General features: G+C 45.3%; 1 protein-coding gene across 1 annotated transcript in view; it reads right to left on the bottom strand.

Annotated features, from left to right (window-relative positions):
* RYBP (RING1 and YY1 binding protein) overlaps nucleotides 1-14,925 on the bottom strand; it is a 40,957-nt gene extending 26,032 nt beyond the window's left edge. Inside the window, exons 1-2 of the mRNA XM_082060045.1 lie at nucleotides 14,710-14,925; nucleotides 13,655-13,780 (exon numbers count right to left, since the gene is read on the bottom strand). Coding sequence (XP_081916171.1) covers nucleotides 13,655-13,780; nucleotides 14,710-14,741 — 158 coding nt within the window. The 5' untranslated portion in view covers nucleotides 14,742-14,925. The remainder of the gene's footprint in view (nucleotides 1-13,654; nucleotides 13,781-14,709) is intronic.
* Nucleotides 14,926-15,285: the final 360 nt, after the last annotated feature.

Here is a 15,285-nt window from a genome sequence, read left to right as displayed (position 1 = left end):
CCCCTCATCTGTCTGCTGAAAAAACAGCCACTATTCCTGCTGACCAGACTCAGAGCTTGGTCAGGGGCTGGGACACGCTGCCAGTAAGACTCCAAGCCTTGTGTTAACGCACTAAGTAATTCTCTCCGCCCAATAAATGGCAGACGAGGAGCAGCCCAGGCCTACAGAGCAGTAAAACAGAGTGTGGGTGAAATACGAAGAGCAGTGGACCATGTGAGGCAGCAAGCCACCAAGATCGGCACCATCCCGAGGGTTTTCCACCCTTCTGGCAGCAGACCTGGCCCCCACTGGATGCCCGCTCTGAGACGTGACCCCAAAAATGCCAGCGGTGCTGGCACCCCAGAGCCCAACACCCACCCATCTGGGACGAGCTGGGTGGCTCTGAGAAGCAGCTGGAGTCAAGCTGTGCTAACACCACAAAGGAAGTTTTCTTCCCAAAGGCCATCTCGAAATTGTAAGAAAAAAACACAGAAAATTGTGTCTCTGTGGCATCTTCATTATGGCAGGCACTGAAAGGTTTCAGCCATCAGGCAGCAGAGCCGGCAGACCCCCCCTCGGCCCGCACCCTGCCCACCCACACTGCAGCATCCACCTCCCTTGCAAGCTCCAGCCCAACTCTACATGCATTATTTATCCCCCTTGCTAAGTCATGCAGTGGGATAATTACTTAACTATTGTAATGATATTTTGCAATGGCTGTACTCTATTATTCTAATTGATTTTCATGGGATTTCTTTTGCTGCATGTTTTGAGCACAAGAGCATATTTTCCTGGAGTATAAAAAGCAAAGTTTTACATTCATTTTAAGCCTACAAGCTGGATGTCAAAAGTTCATTTTTAGGAGACTATCAATGCATTTTTAATTAAAACAATGTTGATATATTACTCAGATTTTTGCCATCTCTGCTAACAACCACTGAAGACATTTTTTCATAAATCAAATTAAATTTAAAAACAGTTATTAATCATTTGTGTTAATCACAAAGATTTTTTCCTTCCAATAGGATGTTGTTTTACTTCTGAGACTCTTCCTTGTAAGACTTCAGTTAACATGATTACCAAACATTTGATAGGTGAGAGATCTGCAACATTTTTAGTCACAAACTAAAAGCTTAAGTCAAAACACATTTGCACATCTTGCTTAACACCACATTAAATTTTACTAAGATAAACACTCAGCTTAGGATTGTTACAGTAAAACACAAAATAAAATCAGTCCTTTCCGTAAATTCGACATGATATACACTTCACAGCGGAGCAGCCCAATTAAACAATTATTTATATCTCCCTACCCCTAGGATACTCTTCAGGCTATGCATGATTCAAGACGCACTTGTAGAAGTTTTGTGAAGCGAAGAATAGGATTTCAAAAAACACAATAGTCCCAGTAGTTCAAAACTGGTAAGAAAACAACTTCTGCCTTGAGCCAGAAATTCTTCCAGGAGGAGCCTTACTTTAAAAGCGGCTAACAATAATACTCTGAACTAGAGCAGGGAGGAAAAGCAGAAAGTCACTGATAATCGATCCGTCTTACTAATGATCTGCCAGCTATATGAGCAAAGGCATGGATACAGCTCCATGGGGAAGGAATAGCATCTTTTTGATCCAAGTGAGCACATGGGTATACGAGAACTAGCATATTTGTACACTAACATCAAAAGCAAGAATTTTATACAGCTGGCAGTAGAATGACTGAACTTTAAACAGATTAATATGTTGGACATTCTGGATATTTTGTTTCTTTCTGCTTAAAAACAAGAAAATGTTTGGTCACCATCTAAAACACTCAAAAAAAAAAAAACAAAAAAAAGAAAAACAAAAAAGAGACCTTCAGTTTTGTAAGTCTCAGCCCCTGTTCAAACTACAGGCTCCAGGATGACTGAGAGCAACGAGCGGTCTGAGGAGTCCTCTGCTTACAGAGTTCTCCCAAGTCTCACTTCAGGCTTTACAGAATGCAACTCATTTCTCAATAATTTCTTATCTATTACAAACAACTCCCTGGAAAGAAAACAGTCTTAGAGCAAAGCCAGATCAGGAAAGATAACCATGTTAAATTTCATGTTAACTTGTTCCCTTTCTTCTCGATGCATCAGTCCCAGAGACCTGACCCAGGCCATGCAGCTGACAACAAAGCGCTGCACTGACTCCTGCAGCCTCTGGACACGATTCAGAACAATCAATGCCAAGAGCAAAAGGTCACATTCTCCACAAGCATCAACCACCTGTCGAACCAAGATGGAATTGCAAATGCTAGCACACTCTGAAATACAGCAACCAACTGCTATTAAACTAATTTCTTAGCATGGCATCCATATTTCCACACCTGTGACTAAGTAAACCTGTTCCTTATGCTATATGCCTCTGTGTAAAAAAAAAAAAAAAAAAAAAAAAAAAAAAAAAAAAGCCACTTATGCTTCTAACAAGCTTTTAAAAGCAAGTAAGTGTAGTATATTGCTGTACAGTTTCACCGCTTTGAATTCAGAGTGCCAGTGGAAAAGTCAGCCTGACTTACAATAAAAAAAAAAAAAAAAGGCAAGAAGGGAGAAAGTAGAGATAGAAATCAAAACAAACTTCTGCTAGGTGTTATCGCTCACCCACACACATTAGGAAAAAGCCTGAGAACTGGCACAAAATTGTAACAGGTACCTTATTACGGACCATTTTCCATGCCTTGCTCAGCATGCCTGGCCGTTGGCAGAAGTTCTGCCTCTTCCAAGCACAACCAGTGGGACTGTCCTCACATTTTACATCTTTACAAATTCAAGTGCTGAATATGAAGGTATGATCTCTCATGCATTTGCAGGTTAGGTGAGCGACACACAGGCACAATATTCCACTACCCTGTTTGTTGATTTTTGTATCAATTGGCTAATTTGTAATGGGAAAAAAGGTCATTCTCTCCATACAGACAATGAAGCTTTTGTTTATCAGAAAGATTCACCATCGCTTCTTTGAACGTTAATTGAATAATAGCGCATCTCAGCACAGCAGCACAAATTCCCAGCACACACTTGTACGTTCCCAGCCGATGTGACCCAGGAGCTTTAACAAACCCCTCATAGGTCTGAACTTCTGAACGCAAACGCCTGGTCCCAGCTTGCTGCAAGACTGTCACTGTCAATAATCCGTTTAATAAACCTCAGAATTTCAGTTTGAGCTCTGGTAGCACAGATCATCCCTGTGGATACCCCTGCGGTCCCAAGGATACTAGTAACGCTGGTCTACATCTTTTTGACCTCAGAAGTTAAGCAACTTACAACTAATTTGAGTCACATCCGGTAGCGAGTACTTCTAATTAATGACTCCTAATTCCTGCCAGAGTATTGTATTCCCACACCCATGATTAAGCATGTTCCTTACTCTGCTAACCTACATATAAAATTGTGAAACTCTTAACAATCCCATGCGTTCAGTACCACAGCACATAGCTGTGCCATTCCCTCCATGCTTTACGAGCAAAGATATCACTGCACACGATGCCGAAATGAACCGTACAACATCAACCCACCATGCTGTTCTAGCAGCTGTATCATTTGCTTTCTTGCTGCCCTTGCACTTAGTTTTAAACAATTATCTATACAGTTCAGAGAAAGGAAAAGAAACATTGTTTTTTAAGTCTGACTTCACGTGCAGTTTTTGAGAAGATATTTCAGGATTTCAAAGCATTTTCGAAAAATTATCTTCCTATAAGCCATATGTGGTAGGGACTTCTTACTATATTTGCCTTACAGACAGGCAAATCTATGCACGAGTTACCTAACTGTCCAGAGCCACAGCAAGTTAAAAGGGGAGAGTTCCCACAAGAAGCAGTGCCCCAGCTGCCACCTCCCTGCTCGCAGCACTGGCCAAGTACAGAGAAACACCCACCAGCCATCCAGAGCAACACTTTCCTGCCAACACCTGTAGCTCCCTTGTGTGTCACATGAGAATTAACCATATCTGGACACCAAGACACTGTTCATGCAAGTTTGCAGTCCTGTATTCCCCAAGAGGAGTGCTCCTGCCCACACCTGGTCATGATGGAACCACCACTGCACCAGCTCCACCGAGAGGTAAGAACCCCAAAAGGAGCAAAGCGGCCATGGAGGAACAGCCACTTGCAGGTTAACTTGTCCTCTCTGGGCAGAGCCAGAGGATGCCCATCACCTGGAGCACACCGAGCTGCCATCCAGCTAACTCCTTACGAGCACCACACAACTACACACGGCCCAGCTGTCCCTCAGACGAGCCACCCGTCATTGCTACCACGGGCTTCATCTTTCACTTTGACAGAAACCCAGCACCGTCAGCCACTTATTAGAGTAACTTCTACAACCTACTGGCTTCACCTTCAATGCCTCTCCTCTGATTAAGACATAGCATCCTTCAAATCCCACACTGGCATCAGGCAGCTGCTGGTCTTTCCTACACAAGTTGAGCTACTTGTATGTAAAACCAAAAAAACCACATAATTTCCCCCAAATAATTCACCATTTTTACAACAAGCAGTTTTATGTGGTACGGGTTTACAAATTCCTGAAACAAAGCTGAATTGGAAACATTCCTAGAGCTTATTCAATATTTTTGTTAAACTGGTCCACACCCATGCCTGTTACAGATAACAAATGAAAACTGTTTTGTTTCTCCATCAGGCACCTGTAATAACTGAGCAACAGCAGCCAAGAGGCACCAACCCGAGCTCCCTGGCCCTATTAGCATTTGAGAGGAAAGCCTCCCCTCCTGCTGCTAATGATGTGCTCTGCCCTGCATCCCCAGGAGACAAATGACTGCACTGGCTGATTGACTCCATCACAGGGCCATCGTCCATCAATGTATGGCCTCTCTTATTGAAATCGCATCTCAGGAGAAAGTGCTCAGTACTGCTTTCAAAAAAAACAGTGAAAGCACTTTCAGATTAAGAGCTCCAAGATATATAATTAGAGCCAAGTGTTTCAGCAGAAACACACATTTCCAACAACCTGAGTTAGGTGAATTCTAGCCTCTTACCCAGTCTCAAATCACACTAACATTACGCTATCCCCATTGATATCTGCAAATAGAAGAAAAAACAAATCGTTCCATGTACTTAGCACATATTTTTTTTTTTTTTTTTTAAAAAGGGGAGTAATCCTATTCAACTAAGAACTACCCCTACGATTTCAAAAATGCTGTACTTTTGGGACCGGGGCGCAGGGAGTAACTCTCACTCACCACTCATCGGGTAGTGTCCTGGTCAACTTTACAACAACACTGAAGCCACCACATCCTCCTACTTCAACCTCCTCCATGTCCCCAGTTTGACCACGTTAAGTTGCAAATGAATTACCCAGATGTAGTTCCACATGCACAAAAATAATTTCGTTCAGGAAAAATATTTCAGATTGTCATCAGTCTCACCTCTGCCTACTCAACAAAATAAATCTGAAGAAGGCAGCTTTATCTCAGGCAGGATATTTCATCTCACTTAGCACCTCTGCGTGTTACAAGCAATCCATCATAATTCTGAATCCTGGAGAACAATCTGCTTGAGAAAACAAGTCTAAACATTTATTCCTTGTTTAGCCCTAAACAGAATCCCAAACTGACTTGTTTTGCTTCCATTTTATTTAAAGACACCCCATCTGATAAGAAGCTCAAACTAAGGTTTCTAGAACTCTTGAACATATTTCTATGTAAGTTGTAAATATCGTTTCTGGAAGTTTGCACCTCCATATAGCAACTGACATAAAACATACAGTGTGCTTACTTAAATATGGAACTTTTCAGCTCTCAGCAAATTGCCATAAATGTATGCTTCAAAATGTTTATCAGTCAAAAGGTTAAAATCAATTTGGCTATTACAAGACTTCTGCAGTAAAGAACATAATTACAAATTTTTAGTATTCTGATCCTTGTTGCATAGGGGTTACTCCACAATCCCAGGCCAGTGTCTCAAATAAGATCACACAGGGTTCAAAAGAAGGTCTCCTACTTTCACAATCCACACTTTAGATTCCTACAACCTCTTTTTGTTGTGCATTTCCAGTATTACTTAACAGAAGATCAGCTGTGGGTATACTTGAACTTTTAGAAACACAGGCAGCACTTCAATAATAAAATACTATCAAGACAATGCCCAGCTTCAACCAGTCAGTTTTTGTTTTATCAATGAAGGAGCTGAGATTCACCTGATCGAAGATACCGAGTTACTGAACACTCAAACAAAACCCACCAGGTCAGCAAGGAGACGTGGTACTTTTCCCTCTCATTTATATTTGAGCCAGTCAGAATTTCAATCTTTTCAATGTTTAACAGGCAGTGAATTTGTTGATGTACCAATTAGCACTGTGTTACACAGAACACGCTCCTAATTAATAGCTGGTTTATGGGAAGAGCAACATTCAGGATTTGCTTGTACCTCCAGATGCAACAAAAAAAGCGTGAAAGGAGCTCTGGTTGATACAAAGAAAATCTGCCTGCACGAAGAGACAATCAATGTATTTAGCATGTGTCAGCTGTAAAAGGAACTTACATAAATGTAATGGAGGTATTTCCACATTATTTCTGTCATACTGTGTAACCCTGGACATCTGCTTAGTGTAGCATCTACGAGTTACTCAGGATTAGTGGTTTGCTTTTTTGCCATGTCCTTAATAAATCTGACGTGGCAATAACGATAATTTGCCCTTACCTGTCTGAAACATCCACACTCTAAATAAATCCTCACAAACTGTCCTGTAAGACCCCTTCCCTCTGGAAATACGTAGATTTCTCCTTTTACCTTGTGAAGAAGGCGGCCAGTGCAAAGAGACAAAGTACAGCTGCAAGACACAGCCACAGAGAGTTTGTAAGAATCTTATTTCAGGTCAGAGCTATGCATTACGAAACTCCAGCACACCTTATGAGTGACCTACATTGTGCGACTGGAACCCACTAACCTAGAGAACCACCCAAAATCCTGAAAAATAGGTCAGTGGGTTTCCTCGTGAGAAGAATTACGCAGACAAGGAGAGAGGTACATAATAAAGGCCGAGCAAAGCACATCGTTCGCCTGCCACAGGAGCATACTGCAACCACACCTCTCACCCCGCTGCCATTTCCCTGCACACCGGCAGGACTCCCCAAAAGTGCTGTGAACCTCTGTGCTTCTCACTGAGGGACCCAGGAAGGATCTGTCTGCTCATTCAAGCCCAACAAAGCAGAAGAAAAGGAGCAGCACTGCAGCGAGGAACCAAAAGCAAAGTTGTTTAATTCATGTTGCAAACTCAAAGGGTTCTTGCAGCAGTCAAAGTACAAGTGACACCCAATTCACCATCAGCCTGCAGTTACAGAAGGGGTATCTTGGCTACAGCACAAAAGCTGGATGTGGCCAGCCAAAATAATCCCTCCTGCCCGCAGCACATTACCTGCTCAACCTTCATCCTCATTGCTCTTGGATCCCATGTGTTGCTTACAGGGACCTCACAGTTCAGCCCAAACAGCCCCATAGCACTAGGAGCTGCTGGGGAACATTAACAGATGGCACAGGACAGTCAGCCAGGATCCCACAGGAGCTGAGGGTGTCTGCAGGGAACCGCACTTCACATCCACCACCTCCCTCCTCTCAGCTATTGCTCCAGTCAACACCACACACCTTTCTATTTCCAGTTCATACAAGGTTGCACTTATTAGATGAACCCTTATCAATGTGCAAATACATATGCCAATCGTGCAAATGCAGCAGCCCCTCCACAGCCAGCTGACGGGAACATGAAACAAACAGGGCAATTAAGAATGGCACGCAGAGAAAGTTGCTCAGCATTCCTCTGCCTACCAGTACCCCACGAGGATCTGCCAAGAGCCAGGGCCAGTATCCCAGTGGACACAATGTCTGTTTACAGCAATAAAGTTACGTGCCCTCTCCTCCTACACACACATACATACTTCGATTTAGATCTCCATCTCCCAAAAAAGCAGTCTATGGAGGAAGAGAAAAATTAATAATATCCACACTGCATATTATCAGTGACAGACTGCAACAGTGGGCATGTTAATCTATCTAATAGATCTTTATATGGTCTTCAACAGAAATCAAAGATTGATAGTAAACACTACCACCCACAACCATTTAACCCAAACAGGTAATCCACACAAAAATGACGCACCTTAACTATGCTAAAGATTTTGCTATTTGTTTTAACAAAAACATCTTTTTTTCCTAATAAAAAAAAGCACTGCAACAGGTATCACTATTATTCATTAACAGGATCTTCAGGAACAAAAACTGGTAGAAGCAAAGAGAGTCACAGCAGCCACCACACTACCTACTGTGTTTGTCACTTACTGCATTTCAGGGACCCAAATTTGAGAGCGATAGCAAAGGGGTATTTCCGAGGTGCTGCATGTCAATACTGAGCATCCTCCCTGCTGAGAATGATTTCTCAGAGGTACTGAAACCCAAGAGAAATCCTGGGGTGATGGTAATGAGATCATTAATGCCAGAGCCAAACACCAGCAAAGAGCAAATCAGGACACAACTCTTATTTCTTTCAAGCAGATAATATCTGATCTGAAGCTGAACAACTTCATCTGCTCAGATGAGGTCTCACAGACTAACTCTAGGCTAGTTAAAAAAAATAATTGTACTGTGAATCTGCACCAGCGGTCAGATGATAATGGATAAATACCCCAAGTCACATGGCCGAGGCACTTGGGATTCAGCAATACAAGTCATAAATTCAAACTTAGTTTATCAAACCACAGCCCCAGAATTTGGGGCTGGCTGTGAACCATGAGCATTACTTGTAAAACACTATGTTCGCAAAAGGCTCCTCCTGTCCTTAGCTCCCATGCCCTAGTGGGTTTGCCAGACCTAGCAAAAGTATTCCTTCCCTTACAAATTCAGAAAGTAACAGCTAATTACTTTTAGACAGTGCTGGTAAACAAGGTATGAGGCAACAGAAGTCTAAAGAACTTCCTCCGTGTGGGCAAACATTTTGCAAACAGGTATCGTGCATTCCAGCACTCAGAATTATCAAGGCAGAGTTCTGCTGCTCTCATTACCCATTTACGAACCAAGGAACACTGAAGGGGAAAGATCCTCAGGACCTGGATGGCTCCATGAAGCACTGGCACCACTCCGCGCTGGAACAGACCACACTCTGCTCCACCTGATCCAACTGCCATTTAACTTCAGCGATCAATGGGAAAATAGAGACCATTTAACCATATATCTAAATGGCCAATTAGTAAAACAAATTATTCCAGAGTAAAGGCAACAATGTCCTGTCCACAACAGCTTTTTCCAGACGAGTCACATACTCCGTTTTTTATAGAAAATAACCCAATTAAAGGCCAGCTATGATGCTAAATAAAACCCACCTTAATGCAGATGGAAGCTATTTAGCTTGAAAGAACTGAATAAAACCACTTTGCTTCCAACCTACGCCACATTTACACACCAAAGCAAGCATTTTTAGAAGAACAGTCCTGCAAATACATGGCAAATAAGCAAGGCATGTATTAGTTGTACGGAGGTAGAGATCATGAGCCTGATTCCTCATTCCAGGAATAGCAGGACTATCTGGTGTCTATTCTGGTCAGCCCAGCTCGCATGCAGAAGAGAATATTTTTCAATGGTGTCATGGACAGTAGTTTACATCCTACAAGGTGCTAGCTTAGATCCTGTGAACATGCAAAGGAATTTCTGGAGAACTGAAGGGGAACAAAGGCCAGTATCTATCTGAGACACCTGTTCCACACAAGAGAAAATTCATATTAAAATTACTATTAATAGTTTCAGCTCGGCCTCCCCTCCAAAAATAAGGATGGCAAGAGCAAAGCACTGCTGACACGGACTCCTTGAGCACTCCACAATGAAACCTAAGTTCAAATGACCTGATGCAAACTCCAAACCATGCACTTCAGGCATGCAGGTATTACCAACAAATACAACAGAAATATAGACTACAACTTGTTAATTTTGTACTAAGAAGTCCCATTGTTTTGTTAATTTTCATGTCAGACATCCAGTTGTTGCTCTTGCATCTTCCACTGGCTTTTTTAAGTGCATTTCTCTGTAATCAACGCACATTCATGATAGAGGATGTGAAGTTCAGACAAGAAAAGCACTAATCCGAAAGTTGGAGAAAAATTATCAACAGAGAAGCTCCACTGCACCAGTTGGGGAGGGGGAAATATTCTCCTTCACAATGATGTCTGATAGCAATCCCCACACAGAAACACTGCATGGCCGTGCCTGGGAGGAGAGAGGAAGCTACAAGAAGAAGTGTACAGGAACATAACATTTGTAAAGCATCAGACAGCCAAAGGGGAAGAGGAGCAAGAATATCACTAAGAAAAACAAATGGAAACAGGGAGCCATTGCCTACCCTCAAACAGGAACACACAGCCCCCGTAACGGGAAATACAAGGCCAAATTCTACCCTCACATTCCTAGGAAATCCAAAGTAAACTTTCTTTCCACGTTTGAAGAAGTAATGGATATCGCAAGGGAACACGTGTCTGTGGAGCAAACTTCCAAGCAAAAGTTTTAATTCAAGGCTTCTCCTGTGTGCAGGTGCTGGTTGGGCTACACCAGAGCAAACCACAAGAGCCGCAGGACACAGGTGGAAGTGGTGGCCAGTACCAGTTCCCTGCAATGTAACACCAATACAAAAACCTCCGAGAAGAAAGAAAGTATCATACACCCCAGCAAACACATTACCATTGTTCACTCCCAGGCTAGCCAGTTAAATCACTGTCTCGCCCAACTGAACATTGTGTCGAACAGAGTTTGTATCTTTGCCATGATCCTCACAGAAGGAAAACTGTAGAAAAACTCAACATGCTTGCTTAATAATAAAGCTTAACCATAAAATAGCAAGAACAAACTTGAGGAAAAGGAGTTAGTGACATACTATAACAAATCCAGTATTCAAGTAAGAACTACAGGTTTAACGTAATCTCTGCATCCCAATTCTCTTGAGGTGGATTTGACCTCATTTTTATTTGAAAGTGCAACTGAAATATTTATAAACAGCCCCTTGCAAAAGCATTCAGGTATAGTTTAACTGTTCAGCATCTACAGATATTTTGATTTGGTACATCAACTCTAAAACTCACTGTGTGTGAAGCTCCTTTTATGAGATCCTAGGGAAAGGGGATAGTTAGATCTGATAAAGTAAAACTTCTGACTGCTGCCAGCCACCCCTCCCACACACCAACAGGTTATATGGAGTCTGAAAAAATATACACACAGCAAGAATTAGTTAACATCCTAACTAGTTCTCAAACCAGAGTATAGTCATCAGCCAAAGTAAATTCTACAGCAAATAACTGGCTTCACAGTTGAGAAGGGGCAGGGAATAGGTCATACCAAATCTTAATAAAAAAAAAACTGGGCATACTGTAATTGCACATCGTAATTTCATGAAAGCCAGTTACCTCACCACGTCTATGATGTCTGCCTTTCACTACTTTGTTTTTTTAAAAAGTGAGTTTGATAAATTTCCAATAAGTGTTATTGAAGTAAGCCTTAATGAAGCAAGGCAGTTTTAAATGTGGAAAAGTGTCATCAACTTGTCAAATTGCAACTTAAAAGTCAAGCTCATCAGACACCTTATATTTCAAGTAATAAATTATCAATCATAACTCATTAAGTCTTGTTACATCAGTCATTTATTTTTAAAATTCTGAAGAATTTCCCTGGCATTAACTCATACGTCACATACTGTAACACTCAAAGAAATACCACAACAAAGAACTCTGACCTCCCAGGTCTTCTCAACATAAGACGCTCACTCACGGCATTCAATCACTCCTGCTTGCAGCAATATTTATTCATAAATGATATAAATATGCAAGAAGACATGATGGTTCATTGAATATTTTAAATACTTTCTCAAATTCTACAAACAAAAGCAATTTAAAAAGCAGCAAAAATGAATAGAAAGCTGATGAATTAAATGAATTAAAATTAGAAGCCATTCATAAGGTTTCATTAAAAGCTAAGCAGAAGTACAATGTTCCAGACCCGAGGATCACATCTGCAAGGCTACAGCTCTTAACCTGAGATACCAAGTGCTATCCCTCTTAAGGGTCCCTTAAAAGGCAAAACATCCTGCTACCTCAACCAACAGTCTGAAAATTATCATTACAAATAAAAGTAAGGGCACGTGAGAGAAAGCTGCTGCTCTCAGAATGAACATCAGGATGGTGGCCAAATGAAAATGATCAAGTCTGATATAAGATCCAACACATATGAGCTCCTGCATCCCATTAAGACTCTCCCACAAACACCCATGCACATGCTTGATGTGACACTGTGAGAACTGGTGGTGACTACAAGGCTACGCACTGTAGTAGCACAGCTAAACACCAGGCAACTGTAGGATCAACGTGTTTCACCTGAGCCAACGGGGAAGCCAAGGAAACAGAAAAGCACAGAAATCAAGTGTACCGTGGAAGTTCAGTTGCACAAGAAAACAAGATCGAATGAGTGAAAACTCTATGTGCATACAGAACACGGCTGTCCCGAAAGCTCAAGCTCACTCAGTGCTATTTAAAATTGTTTTAAGTTCAAGACCTCTGCATGTTTTGTTAAAAGCATAGAGATACTTGTAACCAATGTTGCATTGTAGAACACACAGTGAAGTACCACAGAACCCTGTTGCTGTAACTCCGTTTCAATGACCCAAAAGCATGCTCTCCATTAAAAATGTAGGCACTTCACATTGTCTAAAACACAGCGTGAACAATAACCAATCGGACACGTTTTCACCTCCTTTGTCAATCAAGTCAAGACAGCCAAGTCATGCAAACAGCCTGCTGATGAGAGCATCGCAATGCAATGCTTCATTCAAAGGAGGAAAACTATGCCTTTCACAATGGCAATCTTATGGACTAGTTCCTTGGCAGAGTGGAGCAACTCAAATCAGGAGATACAATATGAACAAAATCAGAAGTCAACGTGGTCGAACATCAGAAAAAGAAAGAAAAGGCAAGGCACAACATGCTTGCTTTAGCGACAACTTATATTCCCGGAATAAACTTTCTGAATCCATTTACTGGGAGAGCGCAAGTTTTTGGATTTTTTTTTTTTTTTTTAAGATCAAATTAACTACTGTATGTCAGCTTCACCATCTCAAAGACTTCCACAGTTACTCAGCACAAGGCAATCTGAGAGACCTGACAGCTAAAGCTTTCAAGCAATCTGCACCATTCCCACACTGAGCACAAAGCCGATTCCTTTTGGATGACAACAGACACAGAGAGATCAACATCTCAGGAATGGAGTTGTTGTTCTCCTGGCATCTTTAGTTTCAGCCATTTCCTTCCTCACTCCTTAATCCTCAATCATTTCTACTCCTGTAGAAAGCACAGGCAAATCTCCACCCAAAACACAGAAAAATCATCTGCTCCAAACCATAGCTAAAACATTTCTGGCTACTTATGGATCTTCAGAGGTCCTTCACACATCAGCAACAAAAAAAGTACAGAACAACAAAAAGAAACGTGTCTTCCAGCTCTGATTAGAGCCCTTAAAATAGAATTTTTAAAATCGACAAGCTTTTTAATGGAGACAGAAGGGACTCCACGGAAGGGAGCGGGGTACAACCAGCTGATATCCCGGCAAAAGCAAAAAAAAAAAAAAAAAATCAACAAGTCGGCGCAGCCCAGCACGAAGCAGAAGCCGCGTTGAAAGGTGCGGACGTACCTTGTGGAGGTGCCTTTCCTGACATCGCAGATGCTGCACTTGAAGGCTTCGGCGCTGTTCCTGAAGGTGCACACACTACAATCCCAAAAGCCTTCATCGGCTGCAGGTTTGGCTTGCCTTTTCGGCCTTGAGGAGGGGGAGGGAGAGGGGAAGCGTGTGTGTACGTGTGTGTTTGGGGAGGAGGAGAGAGGCGGCGGGAGAAGGAGGAGGAAGAGGAGGAGGAGAGAAAGAAAACACACACATAAGAAACCATGTTACAGAGCCCCGAAACCAAGCGCCTGCTCTCACCGCCGCTCTCCTCCCGCGCCCGGGAACAGCCGACAAACACCTACCGGGTCCGGCGCCCCGAGAGGTGCGGGGCGAGGCCGCGCTCCGCCCCCGGCCCCGCGCCGCGGGAGGGCCCAGCCGGGCCGAGCCGAGCCGGGCCGGGCCGAGCCGGCCACCTCCCCCGGCGCCCCCCGCACCGCGGCGGGGGCCGCCCCCCTCCCTCGGCGAGAGGGTGGGAGGGTGGGTGGGAGAGTTTGAAGGCTGGGAGGCGCGTTCCCTCCTCCACCTTGTTAAACCTCCCTTTGTCTGGGAGCAGCGAGTGCGCGGAGCGGGAGTGCGAGCGAGCGGAGCCGCCATGGCTGCTCTCACACCAGACCAGCCCTGGCACCGGCGGCAGGCAGGGAGACACCGGCACTCCTCCTCCCGTGCCCTTACACGCTCCCTCCATCTTAACAGCCTCCCCCCATCCCTCCCTCCCCTCCCGCAGCGCCCCCCCCGCCCCGGCCCCCCGCGTACCTGGCGGGGCGGTGCGAGCACACCGCCCCCCTCCCCGCGCTCTCCCTCCATCTTAGGAGCCCCTCGCCGCCGCGCCCCCCCCTTCCCCCGCGGCGGAGCACACGCAGCAACTACCAGCCAGGGGCCTACCCACCGCCATCCCCTCCCGCCGCGCCAGCGCCGAGCCGGGCCCGCCGCCGCCGGCGGGGCAGGCAGGGGCGGCCCCTGCCGCGCTCCCTCCATCTTAGGTGCCTCTCCCCGCCCGCCCCCGCGCCCCCCGCGCCCCCGCTCACCTGGTCGGGCTCTTCTTGTCGCCCATGACCATGGATCGGGGCCGCCCCTGCCCTGCGCACAAAGAAAGAGGCGAGGGGGAGGGGAGGGGGACGGGGCTGCCTCCGTCCAGCAGGCTCCGGCTGCTCCTCACCCCCGCGCTGCCGCTCCTGCCGCTGCCAGGCTCCGCTCCAGACTAGCAGCGCAGCCCGGCGCCCTCCCTCCTCCTCCTCCTCTCCCTCCCCGCGCCGCTCCGGCGGGCGGAGCTCACCGCCGCGCCGCGGCCAATGGGGGCGGCCCCGCCGCCAGCCCTGGCGGGGAGGAGAGCGGGGAGCGCCCCCCGCGCCGCGCCGCCTCCCCGGCGGGTCCCGCCCCCGCCCCCGGCCGGGAGCTCCTTCGGGCCGGCTCCTTCCCTCCCCTCAGCGCCGCGGGCGCTGCCCCCCGCGCCGGGACCCCGCCACGAGGGGCGGGCTCCTCTCAGCCGGCGCTGGCGGGTGGCCCCTTCCTTTCCCGTCCCTTCCCCCTCAGAGGGCTGGTCGCCTGCCCGTCCCCGGGGGAGCGGGGCTGAGGCTGGCGGCGGCCCCGCCGGGGCCTGCTGC

Source organism: Streptopelia decaocto (assembly GCF_964273445.1).
Source record: "Streptopelia decaocto genome assembly, chromosome: 8".
In the NCBI taxonomy this organism is placed as follows: Eukaryota; Metazoa; Chordata; class Aves; order Columbiformes; family Columbidae; genus Streptopelia; species Streptopelia decaocto.
Note: the sequence above shows the minus strand (reverse complement) of the source record. Positions and strands in the feature narration are given on the sequence as shown.